Source organism: Suricata suricatta, chromosome 7 (assembly GCF_006229205.1).
Source record: "Suricata suricatta isolate VVHF042 chromosome 7, meerkat_22Aug2017_6uvM2_HiC, whole genome shotgun sequence".
NCBI classification, from domain to species: domain Eukaryota; kingdom Metazoa; phylum Chordata; class Mammalia; order Carnivora; family Herpestidae; genus Suricata; species Suricata suricatta.
In genome coordinates this window covers 51,142,160-51,167,662 of record NC_043706.1, presented here as the reverse complement: position 1 = coordinate 51,167,662, position 25,503 = coordinate 51,142,160, and the positions used below count along the sequence as shown (strand labels likewise).

Below are 25,503 nucleotides of genomic sequence, written 5' to 3'. Positions count from 1 at the left end.
TTTAAATAAAAATTGCACATAAATTCTCAATATATATTCTAGTTACTATTGCTGTATAACAAACGACCTCCAACTTAGAGTTATAAGTGACAATCATTTTATTACACTCACTGTTTCTGTGAATCTGGAACTAGGAAACAGCACAGAGGACAAATATTTCCTGTCCCACCATGTCTGGAGCCTTAGCTGGGAAGACTTAGCAATGGCTCTGGCCTTGAACAGCTGGAACTGGGGAATTTACTTCCAAGATAATTTCTTTCCTCACATTCTGGCATCTGGGCTGGATCTGTTGCCAGGACACCTACATGTGTCCTCTGCATGTGATGTGGATTCCTCAGAGCATGGTGGCTGGCTTCTGAAAGGATGTGTCCCAAGAGAGGCCTCCAAGGACTGATAGAAACAAATTCTGCAAGGCCTTTTCTGACCTTGTCCCAAACGTTGCAACATATCACTTCCACTGGGTTCTACTGATAAAAAAAAAAAAAAAAGTCAACTAAGTTTGGCTCTGAGTCAAGGAAAGAGAACATAGACACCACCCCTCAGGGTAGGGGTATCAAAGAACTTATGGACATATCTTAAAACCACTGTATGTACAAGTAATATGTGATCATACATCAGCATGTTGATTTTTTTTTCTATTTTGAAATATCTAATGTTATCTTTGTAATAGACTAATCCAAATTTGACAACTGATGATTCCCACTTCCTGCAGTTCACATCTTTGTGTAATGCCCCTTCTGTGAGTGTGGGCAGAATTTGTGAACTTGCTTTTAACTGATAAAGTAAAGATAGACTCTCATTCCTGTAATTCGATCACATCACATAAGGTGCTGTGTTAGCTGACTGGAGCTAGAAAGTCTCCCAGGGGCTTAATGAAGGGTACAGCCACGTTGGAGAAGCTCCCACATGGTAAGGAACTAGGGGTGGTCACTAGGACTGAGAGCAGCCCTCAGCCTCCAGCCAGCAGAAGTCAGGACTTAAAATCATATAGCCACAGAAAATGGATCCCACGAGCAACTCAGATGAACGGAGGAGGGACTTCTTTTCCTACTGAGCCTTTTGCTGGGGCTATAGTTCATTTTCTTTGATTGCAGCCTTGCAAGACCCTAAGGAGAGAACCCTGATAAATTATGCCCAGACTTCTTCACATGGAGGTGTGAGATAATACTGTGTGTTAGCTTAAGCTGCTTGGTTACACAGTGACAAAATACCAATACAACCTTTTTTTTTTTTTAAGTTTATGCATTTATTTTGAGAGAGACAGAGAGAGCATGAGCAGGGGAAGGGCATATAGAAAGGAAGAGAGATTCCCAAGCAGGATCTGCACTGTCAGTGTGGAGCCCTATGTGGGGCTTGAACTCATGAACCATGAGATTATGACCTGAGCTGAAACCGACTAGACACCCAAGGGCCCCCAGTACAGTCTTATGTGCTGTGGTTTTAATCACATAGAGTGACCACATCATTTTATTGTCTAAACTGACTCTTTTGAATTTGAAAAATGTACTAAAGTAATTGAAATTGTATAACTTTGAAATATTTATTTATTGACAATATATTGGTGAACCTATAAAACAGCTCTTTTCAAACAATATTTTTAATTTTCTTAAAAAATATGCACATATAAAAAGAAAATCGATTTTTTGTAGAAATCATGAACATTAAAAAATATTAGCACTACTACATTTATTTATGAGCTTAATCCATTTGTTAGTCACATCTTTAACAGTTTATCACTTAACTATTAACTACCACGGACTTAATATCAATTTTCCATAGTATTTCTACATTCTTTCCTAAAGTTATATATTTTATTCAATAAAATTGAAATTTTACCTCTGTACTGAACTCTTTTATCTGAAAAATAATAGTATCTTAATTGAGAAAATATTTTTATACAATAGCTGAGTCTCCTGGGATGCTTAGAAAAAATCTTTTTTTAAAAAAATTTTTAAATGTTTTTTTATTTATTTTTGAGAGACAGAGAGAGACAGTGTGAGCAGGGGAGGGTCAGAGAGAGGAAGAGGGAGACACACAAAAACTGAAATAGGCTCCAGGCTCTGAGCTAGCTGTCAACACAGAGCCTAATGCGGGGCTTGAACCCAGGAACCGTGAGATCATGACCTGAGCTGAAGCCAGATGCTTAACCGACTGAGCCACCCAGGCACTCCAGAAAACAATCTTCTAAAAAACATCTAGAATAGAGGAATCTCAATTCCCATATTTTATTCAAATATTTTAACCCAAGTAACTATACAATCTTTTTTTTTTAGTTTTATTTATTGATTTAGAGAGAAAGAGTATAGAAAGAGAGAGAGTGAGAAAATCCCAAGGAGGCTCTGCATCATTAGTGCAAAGCCCAGTGCGGGCTCCATCTCCTGAACCACAAGATTATGACCTGAGCTGAGATTAAGTGTTGGACACTTAACCAACTGAGCCACCCAGGCACCCTATAAATTGCATTTATAATATTTTTATTGTTTTTAATTTGTTTATTATAATATTTTTGCTTTGACAGAGTCATTTGTTAGATAAAATTTATCAAGCAAACTCTCCATGAGTATTTGTTATTCTATTCAAAGTCAATATTTATTTTCAATATAAATAACAATATCCTATTTAATATTTATTTTATTGAGTACTTTCCAAATAAGATTCTGTGAAAGTATAATAAATCTTACTTCATTTCATTCCCATACAGAATATGAATCTATCCAAGAACAAGAACACATAAGATTTTAATCAAAATGTTCTTCCCAAACTTCAAGATATCATACAACTCAATTGTACAATTTCAGACTTAAATCTTACATATCATTTAACTTTTACTAGTTAGCTTAAAGTAGTAAAGATAAATATTAAATACTTCTCTTTGCAAACTCTGTTTTCTGTAAGTGTAATTTCCTAAAATTTTCAAAAGCTGAAGTCTTGGGCATTCTATTAACTGAACATATGTATTAAAGATTTCCAACTCTTTTAGAATAAAATGCCATCACAATTTAGAGGAATCTTTTACAAAAAAGAACATTTGGCAAATATTACAAACAGATTGATTTGCAAAGTTGTACACAAGGGCCCTAATATTCTAAAATCAGATCAAAGATAAGCATCAAAGAAGAAATCTTATGGGGGTCGTGGGTGGCTCAGTTGGTTGAGCATCCAGCTCTTGATTTCAGCTCAGGTCATGATTTCAGGGTCATGGAATCAGCCCTATATTGGGCTCCATATACTGAGTGTGAAGCCTGTGTGGGATTCTCGCCCTCTCACAATCTCTCTCTCTGCTCCCCTCACCTCTCAAAATAAATAAGTAAACATATAAAATAGGAATGTTATATATACTGTTCTGCTGTCACATATGCTCAAGTAAGTCATTTCATCATCAGTTTATCACAAAAGATTGTGGTTCAATGATATATTTCCTGATATGTATAAATTTTGTCATCCATATTTTCAGTTTGATTAGTAGAATATTTCCCCAGGTTAGCAACATTCATGAATTATTTGTGTATCACAACCAATCCCAACTGCATTTTTTCTTCATAGGTTTTTGAGTATACTTTTAGTATACTTTTGTTATACTGCTGCGTTTCATCAAAGACTTTATTTGTAGTATCACAATAACAAAAAAAGTTATGTTCAGTGTTAAACGTTTAACTGAACTTACAATAGCATTCACAGTCAAGTCAGATTTCTCTCTTGGTGAAATACATTTTAACAGCTTTACTTTCATTTCATGAATCAGATGAGAAACCAAATCAAACTTTTGTGGTAATTAGCTAAGCTGCTTTTCTATTGAAATCTCTGAACAATGTAATAAAAAGGTATTACTTGCAAGTTCTTTTTCTCATGGAGTCAATGTATTAACAGCTCTGTCTTTACTATTCACCTGTGCACACACATGCACACTCTTACAAACACACAAATACACAAAAACAAAAAGATACAAAGGGACTCAACTAAGTGAAAGGTCATGCTTTATAGATTGATAGATATTTCACCACTGCCTGAGCATGTGTTTAGATGTTGTCTTTTGGTATAGTCTTGAAATGCTGGTCCTTCTGTTGCAGATTTGTCTTTTGATTTTAATGTGATCAGTACAACTCCCAGGGTAGATGGTAAATACCAAGACACATTTTGTTTAAATTACAAGTGCATCATCAACTTTCCTGAGAAATGGAAATTCAGAACTTATTACTTTAAATGCACATTTGTTTTCTCATGAGATTGCTATCCAAAGATTTTATTACAAAATTAAAAGTATGAGCAAAAGTAAAAAGCCAATGAACAGTTGTAGAGTTACATTGTATAGTAAATTTTTTTTTAAAAAAAATCTCACAATATCCAGCATATTGCTACTCTCCATACTCCATTGCAGGACTGCTCAGCCTTTATTCCTTTACATAATTCATCCATGTTTAGCTTATGATTTTTAATATTTCCTTCTACCCAGAGGATTGGTATTTTGTCAGCTTCAGACATTTTACAGGACTAAGAAGGGGTCATGGAACGACTAACCAGCTAGTAAGACCAAGGCACCAGCAGTAACTGATGGATAGATTTCTTTTCTGACCATCATTACCCAAGACCATATGGAATTAGCTGTCCCGAGCTGTTTCTCACAAAGCCCATTTTATTTGATCAGCTGGCACCCTGCACGCTGTCCTTGAAAAAGAGATAGTAGTTATATGTTGCATCTGGAAAAGATCAAATAAAGAAAGAGGCTTGTTGCTGGTCCTATTACAGATTTAACCACGTGTTAAAGTGAGAACTCCATTCTCAGAACAAAAGTCTCACACTCTGCAAGATGAGATTGTGGCAGAAGCTGGGGGTTGACCTAGCCCATCCTGGCTTATTTTAATATAATTATTAAATAAAGGTCTTTGCTAAAAATGAGAAAATCATGAAATTCTAAATAGTATAGCATACCTGGACAAGTATAATCTGGGACTGACCCAAGCAAAATGGAAAGCTTGGTCTCACTGAGAGGTTATGTGAAGGACATGGAGGATTCAGATATTTGAGCTTATGAGAGGGGAAGAAAGAAAATAAATTGTCTAGGTAATCATTTAGAATCATTGGATTCAAAGTCACTTTTCTAATTATTTATTTCTTCATAAGATAAAATTCTTACCCTCTTCTACCAAGAATTTTTTATAGATGGCACAATTTTCAAGAAACCAAGTACACTTTTCCTACTGGTTCAGTGTAAGATACACTTTCTAATTTAATTAATCTATTAAAATGATGACTAATATAATATGTGATGATAATTTGCCTACTGTAGGAGGGAAGATAAGTGATTCCACTATGGTTTTAGTGCCAAACTGCTTCAGTTTATAAACCAACTAAGTCATTTCCTAGCGATGTGACTTTGGTTAAGTTCTTTAATCTCTCTACGGTTCTAATTTTTTGCTTCCAAAATGTGAATATTAAAGATACCTATATAAAAGAGTTGTTCTTGGGGCATCTGGGTGGCTCAGGTGATTGAGCGTCCAACTTCAGCTCACGTCATAATCTCACGGTTCATGAGTTCGAGACCCATGTCGGGCCCTGAGCTGTTAGCACTGCCAAACATGAGCTTGCTTTGGATTCTGTGTCTCCCTCTGTCTCTGTGCCCCATTCCTGCTCATGCTCTCTCTCTCTCTCTCTCTCTCTCTCTCTCTCTCTCAAAAATAAATTAACATTAAAAAGAGAGTTGTTTTGAGGATTAAATGAATTAGTATATGAAGAACTGTTAATATAGTGTGTGGCACATAGATATCAATCAATCATTTAAGGCTAGCTACAGCTTATTATTATTTCAATCAACTTTTCTAGCAGCTTAGAAGGAGATAATACATACCATGCATTTAATATTATATAAATTAACTGTGCTTGATTAGATAAAATATTGATCATTAGCCTATGTTCCTATTAACATTTTATAGTCAGCATGAAACAAAGTAAAACAAGGTTTTAGAGCAAGAGGGATAGCATATTTTTTGAGGACACAATACTTATAAAGGCAAAATATTTATAAATTATGCTGTATCATAGTCTTTATTTTCTGTAAAATATCACTTCTGCCATACAGAGTTAAGATAGAGAGGTGGCAACAAATGTCCATCGGCTGATGGATAGATAAAGAAAATGTGGTATACATATACAGTGGAATATTACTCAGCTATCAAAAAAGAATGAAATCTTGTCATTTGCAACAGTGGGGATGGAGCTAGAGTGCATTATGCTAAGTGAAATAAATCATTCTGAGAAAGACAAATACATACGAATTCACTCATATGTGGAATGTAAAAACACAAAACAGATGAACATGAGGTAAGGGAAACAAAAATAAGATTAAAAAGGGGTGACAAACCATAATAGACTATTAAATACAGAGAACAAATTGCGGGTTGCTGGAGAGGAGGTAGGTGGGAGAACAGGCTAAATGGGCCAGGGGCACTAAGGAGGGCACTTGTTGGGGCACCTGAGGGGCTCAGTCAGTTAAGCATCTGACTTTGGCTCAGGTCAAGGTCTCACAGTTCGTGAGTTCGAGTCCTGCATCAGGTTCTGTGCTGACAGCTTAAAGCCTGGAGTCTGTTTCAGATTCTGTGTCTCCCTCTCTCTCTGCCCCTCCCTGTTTGCACTCTGTCTCTCTCTGTCTCAAAAATAAACATGAAAAAATTTAAAAAAAAGAGCACCTGTCAGGATGAGCACTGGGTGTTATGTGTAAGTGATGAATCACTATACTCTATTCCTGAAATAATTATTACACTATATGTAAACTAAATTGGATGTAATTAAATAATGATAATTAAAAGAGTGGCAAGAAAATCTGAGCTTTGCTGACTATCGTTTGTAAGAAGCTAATATTTGAATGCTAAGAGATAGAAGATTTATAAACTAATTTTAATGAGTTTGTTTTGAACTAATGATAATAAAAATACATCAGTCCTCTTAATATTTGAATGATTATAAGTAAGGCAAGTAAGCAGCCTTATGATATTTATGGGTCTCATACTCATAACTATGGTTTTTTCAGGAAGTGATCCCAGGAATCTGATTCCTTGAACTGAGCTTTAAATCTCTGCCTGGGAAATCTTGTCTTTACGGGATTTCAACAACTCAATGAACAGGACTAAGGGACTAAGGGAACTACTTATTGGGAGAGGTTTTACATTTGTAGGAAGTCTGTTTTCCATGGTTTAAATATTTGAAATCATGGGGGGAATAAAAGGAAACCTAAAATGATCCATGTTTTTGATGGATTTCATTTTGCTTAGTGTGATTTCAGCAAAGGTAGCTATAGCCTGATGATAAAAAATGTAGACTGTGTAGTCAGACCACTTGGGTTTGAACTCAGCTGTCTTGCTAAGTAGCCATGTGTTGTTATGTGACTTAATTAGCTTATCTGTACTCAAACCGTCTCATCTGTAAAGTAAGAAACAGAGAAACTTTCCCATTAATTAGATAACGTGTATTTAAAGTACTTGGCATAGGTCCTGTCACAGGTTAGGTCACTGCCATCATCATCAAGCATGCTAGTCATGTTCCACCACTGGTGGTTTTTGCCTCCCAGGGGGCATTTTGGTAGCGCCTGGGGATAATTTTGGTTGTCTTGAGTTAGGGGAGGTTACTGGCCTCTGATGAGTTGGAGGCCAGTATTCTGCTAAAGTTATTATAATGCAAAGGACAGACCCCATGCAAAAAATTAGCAGGCCCAGTATATTAATACTGTTGAGGTTGAGAAACACTGATTGTGTTATTCTGATCAGATGAAGTTGAGGTTTTTTTTTTTTAACAGTGTTTTTTAAATGCTTATTTGTTGAGAGAGAGAGAGAGAGAGAGAGAGCGCAAAAATATGCATGTGAGCAGGGTAGGGTATGAGGGAGGGAGAGAGGGAGAGCCAGAGGAAGAAAGAGAGAGAGAGAGAGAGAGAGAGAGAGAGAGAGAGAAAATCCCAAGCAGGTTCCACCCTGACAGCACAGAAATTGTTGTGGGGCTTGATTTTAGGAACCATGAGATCATGATCTGAGCCAAGATCAAGAGTTGGATGCTTATCTGACTGAGCCTCCAGTTGAAAATGAAATTTAAATGCCAAAACACATTTTCAAAATGTTGCAAACAGTGCTTATTATTTCTAACATTAACACTATATCTTTAAGCTTCTCCTAAGCAAACTGTGACTTAGCAAGAATCAGTAATCTCTATGAATAATGTATAACTATGAGAAAGGGAAATGTTTCTGATGGCATCATAAAAATAAAGTAACAAGTATGTTTGTACAATGCAGAGTGAGAAAGCGAAGTAGAAGATAGATACTGGACAAAAACTAATGAGAGCAGGGACTGAGTGGGAAGAAGGGAATCTCCAGACCTGTTTCCCTCCTCACCCCTACTTGGGAATCCAAGTTTTATAGTTTTTTAGTTGATTTCAAACTTTAAATGAATAAGTGAAAACTCTGAACATCATGTATGAGTTTTTAAAAGTTGTAAAATTAATATTTATTACATAATAGCTATAGATCATCACCTTGAAAATTCATATGATTCCATATTGATGCATTTCCAGTTGTGAATTTAGAGGAGACTTGAGGCTGGAAAAATGCAGGGCATTGAGTAATGCCACTTATTAATGCACTCTTACAACTTTCTGCCTTTATAATTTTTAACTAAAATGTTCTTGGAGTGATGGCATTCTGGTTAGAAAGGGACTCCATTATCCAATCAGTTGTTGTGAATTCTTTAGAGACTTGTACTTCCAAGAGAACACTGGGAAGCTGTTGGCATGGCAACTACTTTTCCATGATGGAAAAACTTCTGTAAGTGGTAGAGTAGAACTTCATTAGGTCAGGAAAAAAAATACCATATGATATGTGGAGAAATATACTAATGACTATTCCAGGTGACCAAGAAGGAAAAAATGAAAAGTAAAAAATCATCAGGAATTCAAAAATCATAATTCCTACTAGATAGGTATGTTGATAAACTTATAGCATGGGCATAAATTCATGGCTTGAATTACTCATAATAAGTAATATTACTACCACCTCCACACTTGATTATCAAGATGATGTCTCCTCTGTAAATTTTCTTTGAGGGCCTAGACCTTAGTCTTAAACCCTCAGCAAGATAGAGCATATATAAATGCTGAAGTCATAAAGAGTTCTTTAACCTTATGTTGTTCCCGTGGACAGTACTTTAAACGTCATCAAGCCTGAAAAGGTCTTGGAATTTCACACATCAGATAAGATTGGTTCCTCTATACATTGTGGGAATCTCATGGAATGCAGAATCAGAAGACTGAGCTCTACAGTAAACATTTTAACCTTTTCTAGAAAGTTTTATAAGGAACAAATGGCTCTGTGTGTGTGTGTGTGTGTGTGTGTGTGTGTGTGTGTGAATAATGTCTGTTTATCATTTATTCTTGAAAAGCATGAGATAAAAAAGGTAAAGCAAAGGCTCTGAGATGCAAAATTTTGAACCCACTTATAGTTCCTGTTGATTTTGGTATAGTTGTTCAAGGTCTCTGAGCCTCAGTATCTTCAGCTGTTAAATGGAGATGATAATTCACTCACATAGTTAAGATACCCAGGGAAGTGCTTCATAGGTCTTGTCACTTAATAAATCCAATATTTCCTCCCCAGCTCATGAGAACAGGTATGACACACTTAAAAAAAAAAAAAAACCTAAGGCTATATATAAAAGTCTGGCTTGCAAAATAAATACTTTAAAATTAGCCTCGTTTTAGCACCTCTGGTGGATTTATGTGTTTATGTTCATCTGTGGCAAAACTGAAAAGGATCATCGTACCTATAATTTCCCCAGTCAAATAATCACGAGCATAAAAATATCATTAGATCAGGTATTTTTATGAAGATTTTTATTTGAAATTATTTCCATGTTTGATAGTTCCTGGTGGTAATGTAGCCCGTTATCAATTGATCTTTCTCTTCCTTTCCTGCTATTCCTCTTCACACGATGGGCTTCGTCTGTCTAATCTTCTCCAATATGCCCTCCTTCTGGTGTCTTCTCTTATGTCCCTAACTGAAAATGGAATGTACTCTGCTCCTGTAGTTTTCATATTATCGCTTGACACTCATTAACATACTGCTTTGTTGTAGATATTTGAGTGGTATATTTCACTGCTAAATTAGAGGTGTCTTTGTGTTAAAGACTGCTTGTTCATCAGTACTCCCCAAAGGGTGGTATAGTGCCCTATACTTATTATGCATTTAAATACTCAATATACATCTAACAAACATGCAAATTATGCTATAAATAATGTTTATTTTAAAATCTAGATTCTATATTTTAGAATTTTGCATCTTATAGTCATCTGATTAAAATGCATCTACTGTATATTAGATATTATAAATTTAAATCTTAGTTTTCTTTGGATGCCACCACTACAATGTGAGACCTTTAAAGTCAAGAAGGTGTGTCTTACATATTTGTTCATATTTATTTTCCCATTAACTACTGAACATCAAAAAAACCTCTTTAGTGACTTAAACTAATGTTTTATAGAAGTCATTAAATTTGGGCTTTATAGAGTGCCTCCAACTGAAGCAATGCCATATATATTTTTTTATTTAATTTCATTTTAATTTGATTTTTATTTGAAATTATTTCAATAAAGATGCACACACACACACACCTTCAGTGAACTGATCTGATTTGAAGAGGAGAAGAGGTAGAAAGCTAAGATATAGTAGTGAGTGCCTGCAAAACAAAATACCAAGTGCTTTGTACTTGTCATCGATATTGACTTGTTTTCTGATTTAATAGTGCTTTATACAGATTCAAAGAATGATACTTTCCATGGGTAAGAGTGAATATAGTTTACCTGTTAAGGTCAACTTTATTATAAACCGTCAAAATGTATTAACTAATTGATAAAAAACATTTTCCAAATAGTCTGAGTTTGTAGGTAGTAAAATGGAAAGGTACTTTTGTATTTATTGGCAAAAATCATGTGCACCGCAGCCATCTAATGAACTAAAAATAGTTAATGAACAGTCAATGCTTGCATCTTTTCCTTTATAATATAATTGGCAAATCTAATGTTTTTGGATCCTTCTGAATTAGTGGAAGAAGAAATAGACTCCTATATCTGGAGCAGTGTGGTTTGCAGCTTTGTTCTGATTTCTCTATCTAGTGCCAGGTATCCATCACCTGGGTGGGGTATTATTTTGGTAAAATAGATCTCATTACTTACTCTCAAAAGAATGCTCTATTTCAGAACAATGCTATTGTTAATGGAACTTTGATTTTAGGGACCAAATGCCAAGAATGTTTTTAAACATTCTGTTATCCTTCCCATCAATTTAGATCAGCCAGACATAACATGTGTGAGAAGTTATCTAAAATTTTCAGTAATAAAACTGAAATGATGAAAGCTTTGCTTCCCCTTAGGTATCATCCAGTATTGGTAACCAAGTTGTTTTCATTCTTTCTTTTTTATTGTTTAAGGCTGGTGCATATTAGTCTTGTGATACTTGCCAAAGTTCTGTAGCATCATTGTTTGAGACTCAACCATATGTGTCTTTGATCCCTGCCCAGTGGGTACATTGGCTAAATGCCAGTTTGGCACTTATTACTATTACTATTTTGATTTTTTCACTTGCTTCTGATTTTATCCATGCTGTCATCATAAAAACTCTTAAATAGCCAACTTCGGGACCCAAGGGATTCACAAAATGACCTGTTTTAACTGGACCCTTCACCCCCAAGAACTTGCCACTTGAAAGGATTGATTTGGTCAGTTCACCTAGTTTGGGGCTGACTGATCTCTAGGATACAAAGCCCTCCTCATTCTGCTTATGAAGGATATAGGCAACACACAACTATGTAATTTATTGTTGTCATTTTATATGGAGAAGAAGTAGGAAGAAGGATGGGAGGGGTTATAGAGAATATGTGGCTTTAGTTTTCTTTCTTGAAGATTCATCAAAATATTAGAACTCTAAGTTTCTCAGTTTCTCCTAGTTAAACTTAATGTTCATAGTTCACTTCACCATCTCTTGGATCCTACCTTTACTTTCCTAGAGGTGATGGGAACTCCAGAATATATTGAAAAATATGTGCGAACATAGTAATCATAGAAAAAAAATTCAAGTTAGAATTCTGATAAACATGGACAACTAAGCTCATCTGTTCTTTTTTAAAAATTTTTAAAAAATATTTATTTTTTGAGAAAGAGAGAGAAAAGAGAGAGAGTGTAAGCAGGGGAGGGGCAGAGAGAGAGGGAGACACAGAATCTGAAGCAGGGTCTAGGTTCTGAGCTGTCAGCACAGAGTCTGATGCAGGGCTCGAACTCACGGCTGCTTAACGGACTGAGCCACCTAGGCGCCCCAAGCTGATTTGAAAGATGTCTTTCCTTCCCTTCAAACACTGATATCAATGACACACCCAGGTACTAACTATTGCCAAAAAGCCCACAACAGGGTGCAGGTCTGTGTAGCCAGAGACTAGAGCTTTTATCACATGGGAATGAGCTATCCAATGACCATCTGAGAAAGGGAGCTAATTGATACAAAATCATGAACCATTAGCTTTCCAAAGGCAGTTGCATGTGTACCAGATGGTAAAGGTTCATCTGAGTGTGTGAGTGAGAAATGAAATCCCTGCAAGAAAATTGAAGCCAAATTCCACTGTGGATGGCTTTAAGTTCCAGATTCATAATAGCCTTATGGTACCCCAAGCTAAGACGTTAACAACAACAAAAATAAATGCTAGTACTGTCAAACCAATTCATTAGAAATCCCAGCAAAGCCAAAGTGAAGTCATTCTTTAGGGATGTACCAGTAACCCATAGAAGATTCCCATAGGGAAAAAAAAGTCTTCATCAAAGATAAACTTATATTAGTAAATTATGAACCACATGAGAAAATACTGTATTATGAAAACAAACTTTGTTGGAAATAGAAATTCAAATTGATGGAAACACAACCATCATGGAAGATGTTTTTTGGAAGCTTAATTAGATAATTACTTATATAAATATTCACGGGATCATATTCTAGCTACCCATCTTTTTCAAAAATAAGTAAAAGGCTATGCTTTAGAAGATTATTGAAAAATGCTTTTGATTATATATGTGTATGAATATTGCATAGCCACTGGCATCATAGTTTGAAAGAATTTAATTCAATGTTAAATGAAATGGTCAGAATCAAAAGCATATATAGGAAATTCTCTATGTTCTAAGAAAAATATATTAAAATATTTCTAGTTTTAGAATGGTAGGTAATTTCATTGATATCTTTGTGCATCTTTTGTATTTCCCAAAATATCTATAATATGAGAAAAGATTCAAGTGATAATACAGCATGGGAGAGCCTAAAACTTTGAGAATTGTACATTTGTTGATATTTCTGGAGTTAAGAACAAGTTTAGAAAAAGAGCAGATGAGACTGTAAAGGTAACTGAGAATCTAAAGAAAAATTGAGTATATCATTTTCATATACTTCTCTGCAAAGGTTATTAGGAATCTCTAAGAATTCCAAGCTTAGAAATACTGATCAGATATGTATTTTCAAAACCTCATGCTGTATAGTGTAGATTTTTGAATGCAAAGTAAACCAGAAAACTGGGCTACAGTAGTAATAATAGTTACATTTTATTGGGTGCCTACTATGTGCCAGAGACCATGTGTTGATCACTTTATATATTCTAGCTCATATCTTTGCAACAGCTCTGTCAGGCAGGAAGCTTTTTCATCACCCTGCTAAACATAAGGAAACAGATGCTAAAGAACTTGCTGAAGATTACTTAGTTTGTAAGTGATGGAATCAGGCTCCCCTCTAAGATAATCTAAAACCAGTTCTTGGCCTCTCCTTCACTGTGGTGAGTTTTCAAAGAGAAATGTGGCAGAGAGAAGGCAACAGAACAGAAAGAGACAATGGATGGGTCCAAGATGTTAATTAACATCTCTGCTTGAGAGGTTGGATTTTGAGTAGGAGCGGAGGGAAGGAAGTTAAGAACAATCCAGGGAAGACAGGTAACTGAAAGTTCTGAACTTATATTCATTAGGGAAAATAGAAAATTCAATTCCTTTTAATTTGTAATAAATTTTTGTGTCTTCTCATACTTGAATGTTGAAATGCAATGAAATAGAAATAGTTTAGTTCTGGTGCATAATAAGAGTAGCGGAGAGTACAGATCACATATGCCACACACTTTGTGACTTTTTAAAAAAGTTTATTTTGAGAGAGAGAAAGAGAGAGAGCATGTGTGCACAAGTGCAAGGGTGCCTGAGTCGGGTAGGAGGGGCAGAGAGAGAGAGAGAGGGAGAGAGAGAATCCCAAGGAGGCTCTGTGCTCTCAGTGAGGAACCCAGTTCTGGGGTCGATCCCAGGGGCCACGATATCATGACCTGAGCTGAAATCAAGAGTTGGGATGCTTAGCCAACTGAGCCATCCAGGTATCCCACTTTGTGATTTTTAACAAGTATTTCTTTCACTGGTCTCATGGAATCCAAGTTTCTTTACCTTCATATGGGGAGAAAGAGCTACATTGCCTACCACAAGAATTTGCTATTATCTATTCTCATTTCATCTAGAGCTTTTTAGATTTATAATAGTAGGGGTACGTATAGAGAATTTCATTCTAACGGTAAAAAAGAAAGATGTACAATAAGGTAACTGTTCAAATTTGTAAGTTTTCAGCATTCATAATTAGTTTTAACATCAAATGGTACTTTCCAGCAAAAGCCCATCTATTTTCACTCCCTTTTATTTGTGAGATTACACATTCCTAAGATATTTGGTCCTTATTATTGTTAATGATTTTGGCACTTATCGTTTAAAATTTTGATATTATAGCATTTTCCATATGAAATGCATGAAGTAAATCTGTGCCAACAAATATTTTCATATTTATAAGGTTTTTCTGTAAAAACAAAAACAAAAACAACACACTATGTTACTACAGTGAACTAATTGGGAGATGACATTTTCTGAAGACCTATCCTATTTAGGAAACTAGTAAGCACTATAATTTACTTCTAGGTGTTCTTAGTACCAAAGGGACTTAGAATATTTGGTTTATCTCAAAAGTCATATTCTCTAAAAACTTAGGCTTTGTTAATAATTATCAAAACTATTTCAAGTTTTGAAGGACTGACTCCATTATGAAGGTTGCCTTGCTATTAATGTTGTTCAACTTGGTCCTTTTAAATTCTTTCAAATCCTATGTTCCCTGTTACAGTATTAGAATAGGGAGAAAAAAATGGCAATAGGCATTGTTGTGACCTAAATGCATTAAAGCTGTGTGGAAAAATAATTAACAGTTTAGCTGTGCTAAAAACACAGACTCGATTTAGCACTATGAATATATGCCTAAAAAGTAGTCACTATTGGGTAAATCATAATTGGGATTTTTTTGTGCTTTTGAGAATTAAAGGCATCCAATAATTGCATAAGTTCTCTTTGGGAGTTCAGAGCATATTCTCCAAGTGAACCTCCCTGGTCAAGGCCATGAGGTCTAAGATCCCCCTATCCTCTGCGCATTTTCCAGGGCTGTTCTAGTAAGGATCTACATGATACCTCTCCATTCGACGCCTTTTTCAGTTTTTAGTGTTTTATTTCTATTACCCATGGAAGACTTCCCATTCTCACAAGTAGTAATGATTGTGTCCTTATTCTGGGCGTTGAATTCCCTCTAAATGTGTTTATGCTATGCGTTACAAGATAACCTTTGGATCCTGTCGTCTGGCAGTCCAACATCAGCCAGCTTCTGATTTGTTTGCTACAGCGACCAGCCGAGCTGACCAGTGTGCCTGGCCATGCACGCTTGGTCGCGCAAGACTGTTCTCGATGACTGTCTATTCAATTACAAGCTGCTGAACCCACTCTGGAAAGTTTTAGAGTGGGTCCAGGTGCTGTAAGCGTGCTTGTGAAAGGAGAGGAGGTCGAGAAATGGTCTGTTCCGGGAACGTCTTCCCAATCCCCTCCACGCCAAACATGACTCCTCAAGTCCCAAGGATTTGTGTAGCATTTTCAGTTCGAACGAATTTAGCCTTCAGGGCTTTAATAATTTTGGACCATGCATCTCTTACCTCCATCTCAGCGCTTACTCGTAGTACCAGTACTGACTTGCCAAGTTATCCGTGACACCTCCCCCAGTTTTGTACTTTGTATATTTTCCTCTTTATTAGACGGTGTTTTAACCTTGTAAACGGCCTCAAAATATTTTAAAATCGAGCTTACTGTCATCAAGCAGAAACTCCAGTGAGTTCAAGGCTGGAGAAACCCCCATTAAGCATGAAAGTCTGCAGCTGGGACTGAGCAAACTCACCCGCACAGAAACGCATGCGCCCTTCCTTTTATTTACACCCGTTCTTAGGATCTGAACCAGGTGAGAAGTCGCTAACTGGGGCGTGTGCACGCTCAGCGCAGTAAGGAAAAGGCGCCACACTTGAGCCTTGGGTTCAATTCCTTTTCTTCTCCGGTTCCGAGTGCTGCGGCCGTCCGCCGCAGGTGCCTCCCGAGCTCCCAGCCCCGGGTGCGGCCGCGGCCGCCGCCCGATCCCCACCCTCTCGGCGCCGCCGCAGTGCGCGGAGCCGGGCTGGTGCGCGGAGCGGGGCTGGTGCTCGCCGCCCGAGGCCGGGAGGAGCGCGCTCCGGGCCAGCGCCGCGCATCCCTCTCCTCCAGGCTCCCGGCGCCCTCCCGTCGCCGCCTGCAGTCCCAGGCCCCGCCATGGGGAATGTGCCATCAGCGGTGAAGCACTGTCTCAGCTACCAGCAGCTTCTCCGGGAGCATCTCTGGATCGGGGATTCAGTGGCTGGGGCGCTCGACCCTGCGCAGGTACCACCTCGCGGCCCAGGGTGTCCCCACCCTTTTGCACACTGCCAGCTAGTCTCTCCTCCTGTTCTGTAGCCACCGCACCCTAGGGCCCTTCCTGCAGCACTGCCGTTTTGTTAGGCCTCACCTCTTAAAAGGTTCCCCATCATCTCTGTGCTGTGAACTATGTAGACCCGCCTCTATAGCTCAGACCCAGCAAAAACTCTACCCGTGGGCTTCTGCAGGTCGCCCAAAGGAGACAGTTTCTTCTCTGTTTTTCCCCTGAAGGGGAGGCATTATATAATTGTATGTGTAGGCATTCCTCCAGGGATAGTGCCTTTGTTTTCACTTCCTTCCCTGTACCGTGGAACAAAGAGGACAAATTTGTCAAAATGTGTGGCAGAAAAAGAAATGACGCCAACATATAGGGCTCGAAAAAAAAGAAAAAAAAAACGGTAGAATGTAATTATCTGTCATACCATTAATTATCCCTAATGTCTTTATGCTTCAACACACTTGAACAAGCTTGAAAAAATATTGTAAATAACAGCAGTTTTAAACCAAAATTTATTTCCATGTGATTCCTGAATACCCATTTTAAGACAACAGGCGACTTAATATCCACATGTTTGCATCTTAATGCCCTCTCAAATGGCAGGTAAATGGAAAATATATATATACATACATACATAAAGACATTTGTTTTTCTTTTAAAGGAGATCACAATGTAAATTCTTGCAAGTTGTAACAGTGATCATTGTTATATGAATGTAAAACCATGGACAAAGGAAGGGACACTATAAGGATTTAGTTCTTTTTGGATTTTGCTGGATGCAAACTGTTCATTCCTGATTCATCTTGTGGAAAGAATAGTAACTTGTGTTAATCATGTTAGTAGGTAAACATAATTTTACTATGTGGCTTTAAATCAACTATTCCAATCCTGGGCACCCCTTTTCCTGCAGTTTTACATTCAGTGTATTCTCAGTTTAGTGTACCCTTAGGTGAAATCGTAATTTTGGTTCTACAAATCAGAATTCAGCATTTGTGGATTCTTTCAAAAGCCATCAGAAAGATAATTTGCTTCTCATTATTTAAAAGATGGGCATGGTCATCTGGCTCAAAGCCTGTTGCTGAGAATGCATGAAAGAGAAAGTTACTCTTCTTGTATGTTTACATAACTATTTAACTTTTCTACATTCTAATTTGATTTTTAGCTATGATAACTGTTAACTTGCATATTCAGTCTATTATATAGTAAGGAATCCTTAGTTTTTATTCCCTAACTTTGAGACTTTGTGTGTCTCATATTAACACCATATTTCTCTCCCTTACGTTCTAATTTTGTGGGTTATGGGGGCCACTGATGGAGGCTAGGCTGCTCCTGAGCTGGTCTACTCTGCCCTGTTAAGGTGTGGAAGCAGGATAATTGAAAATGACTAGCAGTATGAGAAACAGCTTATATGTTCTCTGAATATCACCCTTTTATCCCCTGACTGCTTTGCCTGGGAAACTCGTATTCATCTTTCAAATACAGCTTAAATGTCACTTCCTTTGACCAACTCTGGCCCTGTCCAGAGTTAAAGCCCCATTTCTGTGCTCTCATGATACTTGATACATAATTCTGTTTTAGTCCCAATCTTGTTGCATTGTAATTTTTAAATCTTACTTGAATTCACAGCACCACTGACACCTGACACCTGACACTTCACTCGTTGGAATTAATCTCCTTCCTTGGCATCTGTTTAACAACACCTGTAACTGCTTTAAAGCCTATCTCTCTGCTTCCTACGTCTGGAACCAGCCTGACTTCATGGCCTCTACCTGTCTAGGAAATGATCAGTTCCTCATGATTTCTTACCACACCCACCGTTTCACTTACTATTTATATTGTGTGTATATAGTGTATATTTGTTTATCCAGATTTATATTCCCCTCTCCCTCTTAGGCTCCATTCCTGATGTTCAGCTGCTCATTTGACATCATCAATTGCATATTGCAAAAGCAACTCAAACTCAACATTTCCAAACTAGATTCATGTTCTGCCTCCTTAATCTCCAGACCTTCCCCAGCATTTCCTATTCTAAGAACCTCATCATAATTCATTCAGTTCTATAAGCCACAAACCAAGAGCTCTTTATTTTCTACATCCAAAGTATCACTAAGTCCTGCAATCTTACCTCTTGACTTTCTCTCAAATCCATATCTATATTTCCAACTTTACTGCTACTACCAAATTTAAAATGGCATTATGTCTCGTGGACGACTAGACAAGTATGGTCCTTCTTCAGTCCACTGTTTATATGGCTAGTTGGGAGATGTTCTCTACTTCAGATAGAATCCTGCTGCTCCCTCATTTTCCAGCCTCCTATGAATGTCCACTACTGTTAGGAATGAATATCACAACTTTTAAAGTGTCTCTGAAGCTTCAAATGGTGTTTTCTTTGCATCTCTCTGCAACACCATTTATAGGTATTCTTTTGTTCTTGCCACACTGGCCGCCTTTGAATTCTTAATAATGTTTCCTCTGAAGCCATGGCCTTTGGTCGTTTCCCCTCTGCTGGGAAGATTCTTTACAGTGAATTAACTTCTGTTCACCCTTCAGCTCTTTGCTCAAATGTTTCATGCCCGTGAAATCTTGCCAAGACTCTTAAGCAGCCCTTGTTATCCTGTATTTCTCAGTGCACAATTCATATGTAATATGAATTATATATTTATTTTTGTTATTATTTGATGTTTAGTTCCCTACCAGATTGTAAGCATCATAAAAGTAAGGGAAACATCCACCATTCTCAGCAATTAACAGCATCTGGATAGTTTTTAATGGCCAGTAAATACTTATTGAATGAACAAATGAATGAATGTTTCTCTCATTCTTATGGGGACCATGAAATTCTTGTTAGCGCTTGCCAGATCAACAATTGGTACATTGTAATACAATGATAAATACTAGTTAAATAAATGCTAATGTTAGGAAAGTGAATACTTGGTGTCAATACAGTTTGGTCTTAGTGATAGAAGATGGATATTATTGCTGTTTGGGTCTTTTCATTTCATAGAAGCTAGTCATGCTCTGCTGGGGAGGAGACTTGCAGATGTGCTCTGGGGTTTGTGAAGGGACAGCACAGTGCTTCCTCATGTGTTCACCATGAATCTGGCAGAGAGAATGATGGCAGGACCCCTGTGATTTGAAACAATTTGGTAACAGTTGGGACAGATAGGATGCTGCATTTTGGAAGAATCTGGTGCTAGGCCATAGAAAATTGGAAACCTAGATCCTTTGCTGCTACCAATTCATTCTGTGATTTTTGTGCAGGCAATATCCTGGCTACATCTTAAAACGTCTGTTTATCCATGAGAGGTAATAATGTATCCCTGATCAATTATTAGGATTAAAAATAAATACTGAGTATGCATGAATAAATATACATACATTGGTAATGTCACAATTTATTATCAAATACAAAATGGGTCAGTGTAAACGAAAGGCTTAGTGTACCACAGCTCCACTAATTAAATTATTTGAGTTGCTAATATTTTGCTAATGACAGGGGTCTTAGAGAGGATTCTGTTGATAACCAGGAGGTTAAAATAGATCATTCTATGGTTCAAGCTATCTCTTAAGGCCTGTTTTATTTTCTGTGTGTGTCTTTGTTAAATGGGTCTGAAGAAGTTGGCTTCACTGATATGTTTCAAGGTTTTGATTAAATGTAACAAATCAAATGTAACCTAGGAAAGCAATTCCATTTTGATTTCCAAGTGCTGCTTAAGCAGTATCTAAATTTCCTCTTACATTATTTTTTTAAAATTTATTTTGAGAGAGAGAAAGACAGACATGTGTGGGGCTGAGAGAGGGAGGGAGAGAGAGGGAATCCCAAGAAGCTCCGCAGTGAGTTCAGAGCCTGATGTGGGTCTCGAACTTCCAAACCATGAGATCATGACTTGAGCTGAAGTCAGACACTTAACCGACTGAGCCACTCATCAATTCTTTCATATATTAATAACCCATTGTGACATTAAAATTCTGAATGATCTAAATTCTAATGCAAACTATCTTAAATATATTAGATGTATAAGAGCAAAGTTGTAGATTATGTGACCTTAACTTTATAGTTATTATGCATTATATCCTGATTCCTTTTAGTTACACTGGCTCTCAGCAAAAATTATGATTCAAGGAAAGTATTTGGTGTTCAAATTGCTCTGGAATTTAAACTAAATATATCTCTGCTTAAATTTAATCAGAGGATAATGTGACTACATGCGTTTTAGTTTGGAGCTTTGCGGTTGTTAGCACATTTACTAAATACCTTAGAGGACTGGGGAAGAATTTTCAGGAAAAGTACCATTTCATGGTTTTTTCTTTATTTCTCTCAGGTGGTCTTTTTTTCCCACCCAGTATGACCACCTCCCCCTTCTCCTTTATAGCTTCTTTTGAAATGACCTATTATTCAGTGCCCCCTGCAATAACTTGTTAATTATATGCAGTTTTTACTGTAGTCTTAGCTGCCATCTATAGGAAATGAACACATCCTGGGCTTATTAAAATATTAAATAAATTGGCACTATTGCAACTTATTAAACAAGTAAATATAGTATTTTAGCTCCAGTGATGCCATGTACTTTTTATATTTTAGTAAACATTAATTTTATATATAGTATATTTGTAATACATGCATAGTTGCTATACATTTATATTCATGAACGTATTTCTTTGTCTTCATTACTTTAATCTCCATTTTCCACCTGAAATTATTTTCCTTCAACTGGAAGTAATAGTTTTAATATTTTTTTAGTAAAAATCTGATTTTTTTAGTTTTGTGTGAAATTACATTTATTTTGATACATATATTCATATGTAATGTACACAAATATAAGTTAATATTGACTATGGATATATATTCCACATAAGAAACTTAAATATATGACAACAGCACAAAATGCAAATTTCTCAATAGATAAAGTGGAAGCCAGAGATAATGACATGAGCTATCAGTCTTATTTTTGCTTCTTTGATAATATTGAGTCTGCTTGTTGTCTTTGATTTCCAACAGTGGGACTATGATGTGTCTAGATGTAATTTTCTTTGCATTTGCTAATGGTTTATAACATTCCTTGCATCTCTGGCTTCAAGCTTTGTTGGTTTTCATATGCTTGGGAAAATTTTCAACCATTTTTTCCTAAGTATTGCTTCTGGTTTTTTTGTTTTATTTAATCCCCCCCCCCCCCCCCCCCCCCGCCGGGGCCTGTGATTTGAAAAATCAAAATCTTTCCCTGTGCTACATCTATTTTTTCCACTTGTTCTTCTATCTTTCATTATTTTTTTGTATGTTTAGTCTGAATATTTTCTTCTCACCTGTACTCCATTTCACTAATTCTCTCTTCAGTTTTAATTTGCTGTTCATTTAATTTGAGTTCTTAATTTTAGTTGCATAGAAATGCATTAACTCAAAAATGTGATATTTAAAACTGTTCTTTAGTCCTTTGCTACATTCCTTATATTGTTGTGAATTCTTGATTATTTATCAGAGTTAAGTTCGATGTCTGATAACTCCCAATATTCAGACCTCTAGTGGGTCTGATGTATATATCTTTCCTTTTGGAATGTTTACTGATTTTTCAGTGTGTGTTAGACCCCAAACATGAAAAATTATAGACCTAATATGGGACTCCTCGAGTTAGTCTTTTCTAGAAAGTATTATTTTTTTTTTTCCTATTTACTCACCTCCCCTTCTCTGTCCCCAAGCCCCACCTCTAGGAACCAATAATCTGTTCTCTGTGAGTTCTATTTATTTTTTTTATTTAGTATTAAAAATGTTTTTAATGTTTTTTATTTATTCTTGAGAGACGGAGAGAGGCAGCTCAAGCAGGGGAGGGTCAGAGAGAGAGGGCGATACAGAATCAGAAGCAGGCTCCAGGCTCTGAGCTATCAGCACAGAGCCTGATGCAGGGCTCAAACCCACGAACCGCGAGATCATGACCTGAGCCAAAGCCGACGCTTAACCGACTGAGCCACCTAGGCGCCCCTATTTAGTATTTTTTAATGTTTATTTTTTAAACAAGCAGGGGAGGGGCAGAAAGAGAGGGAGACAGATAATCCCAAGCAGGCTCCACACTGTTAGCACAGAGAGCAGTGCAGGGCTGAAACTCCCAAACTGTGAGATCATGACCTGAGCCGGGGTTGGACATTCAAGCAACTGAGCCACCCAGGAGCCCTGAGTTTATTTATTTCTTCAGATTTCACACATTAATGCTATTCTACTGTATTTGTCTTTTTTGCCTGACTTATTTTGTTTAGCATAATGCCCTTAATGTCTGTCTATCTTGTCACAAATGTCAAGATTTCCTACCCCCCGCCCTTTTTTTTATGGCTGAAAAAATGCCTGTATGTATGTACTACATCTTATTTATTCATTCATCTGTTGAATGAATAAGTTGTTCTCATGTCTTGGCTATTGTAAATGATATTGCAGTGAACGTGGTGGTGTAGATACCATTTCAATATAGTGATTTCCTTTCCTTTGGATAAATAATTCAAAGTGGATTTGCTGGATTATATGGCAGTTCTATTTTTAATTTTTAGAGGACTCTCCATACTATTTTTCATAGTGGCTGCACCAGTTTACACTCCCACCAACAGTACAAGAGGGTTTTGCCCTTACCACACAGACACCTTCATAACACTATTTCTTGGATTTTTGGTAATAGCCATTCTGAGCTACAGAAAGGATCTTTAGCTTTTAGCTCCCGGAACGTTTAAGGATAGCTCACTTTAAGCCAATCAGATGCCTGCTTAATTTGAGGCTGGGTCTACCTCATTTGTGAGTATTTGTCTTTCTCTTCACCCTTTTATTTTGTAGCTCTTCAGTGATTCTAACTAACAAGCCTATGGTGTTGACCAGGGTAACCCCTCCGACCTGGTACCTGAACTCAAACTCTTGTTTGCTCAGCCTCTAAGGCTCCTAGAAGTTCAGCTGCTGCTACAGAATTGGCAAAAGTCTCAAGAGGAAAACTCATGCTCCGTGTTGGTCTTCCCACTTTGTTTTTCTTCAGCCTGGCACATGGGCCACTGAAGTACTCACTGCCTTGGCAAATCTCTAAGGTATCAAATAGGTGTTTTTCATTAATGTTTTGTCCAGATTTTCTGGTGGTTCTCGGAGTTTCATTCCAATCAAGCTAGCTGAAATGTTAACAATATAAGAGGGAAAGTGTAAAGATAATTAATTTACCACTTTACAAAAATTTTGAAGTAGTTACATTCCAGGTAATATGGCAAGTGTTTAGAGTAAATGATCTCCTAGCTTTCTGAGATATAAATAACACAGAACGCTATAGGCTTAAGGGGTACAGATTTAGTATACTTACAGATTGCAGAATGATTACCACTTCAGCACTAGCTAACACTTAAATTGCATCACATAATTACGATTCTTTTTTCTGTTAGCAACTATCAAGCATGTAATACAGTATTATTTTTTTAATGTTTGTTTTGAGAACGAGTGAGCGTGAGTGGGCGAGGGGTGGGGAGGGAGGGAGGGGGAGGATGAGTCCTAAGCAGGGTCTGCAGTGTCAGCACGAGCCGGATATAGTGCTCAGTCTTACAGTTCGTGAGATCATGACCTGAGTCAAAAATCAAGAGTCCTGTCCTTAATCAACTGAGCCACTCAGGTTCCCCAATACAGTATTATTAACTATAATCGCTAGGCTATATATTAGGTCCCCAGACCTTATTTATCTTATAGCTGGAAATTTGCATAGAGTAACAACTTAAAGTTCAAAAAAAGGAGTAAAAAATGATTGCTTCAGGAAAAAATACTTTGTGGAAAAATAGATATTTGAATCGTTTTCACTATAAAACTTATGAAAAATATTTTGAAAAGAGTAAAATTATGCTCAACTTCAGTATCTGGCTTTAGAGAAACAATATACTACTTACTTATGTGCTACATAGTTCAGTAAAATTTGTTGAATAAATCATTGAATGATTACATGGATAGTCCCTTCATAATGTTGTCTCTATTGATATGTTTATCTCAAATCTTTGATTTTATGGACATGAAGTTTATAAACATATTTTTGTCATGAATTCTTTGCATTGCCTTATTTCTATTTCATTCTTTTTGTCAGTTCTTAAGCCTTTTTGGAAGTGCACATATTTAATCAGTTCGTTTGAAAAGTGTTTTGTAGGTTTGTTGATCCTCTTGTCCATATGTATATATTTGTATCTTTGTGCTTATGTATGATGTGCTAACAATTTCTATTTCTTGAAAAAAATCCTATTTCTCTTTTAAATTAACGTTTTAATTTTCTTTATTTGAATGTTTAGCTCATGTAATTTTAGCCTTTTTAAAAAAACGTGAACTGTCTTAAGGCACTTTAATTTCTCTATCACTTTGCTTTAAATGTGTCTCTTACAAGCTGCTTATCTGATTGTATCTTTCACTAGGTGATTTACCTTTAATTTTGTGTGGTTATGTGTGACTGTTGATATGTTTATACCATTGTCTGCCATACCTACCAGCCTCACTCACCACTTTATATTTTTTATCTCAGAGGCTGTTTATACTTTTTGGTATTCTTGTTTTATATTGAAATCAGTATGATTGATTGGAACAAAGTATGTATTTCACAGAGAGAACTCATTTATCTTTAGAAAAAGTCTGTTTCATTTGTATACTGTGGCTCCTCACATACCCAGGTATGTTGCCATTCTCAGGACCCTCTTTGTTAACACGAGAT

The 25,503-nt window shown here is 36.7% G+C and overlaps 1 protein-coding gene across 2 annotated transcripts in view; it reads left to right on the top strand.

Moving 5' to 3' along the window:
* The first annotated feature begins 16,543 nt into the window (after positions 1 to 16,543).
* HMGCLL1 (3-hydroxymethyl-3-methylglutaryl-CoA lyase like 1) overlaps positions 16,544 to 25,503 on the top strand; it is a 185,101-nt gene continuing 176,141 nt past the window's right edge. For both annotated transcript variants that reach the window (XM_029945306.1, XM_029945305.1), the window contains exon 1: positions 16,544 to 16,788. In XM_029945306.1, the coding sequence (XP_029801166.1) occupies positions 16,681 to 16,788 (108 nt within the window). In that variant the 5' untranslated portion in view covers positions 16,544 to 16,680. The remainder of the gene's footprint in view (positions 16,789 to 25,503) is intronic.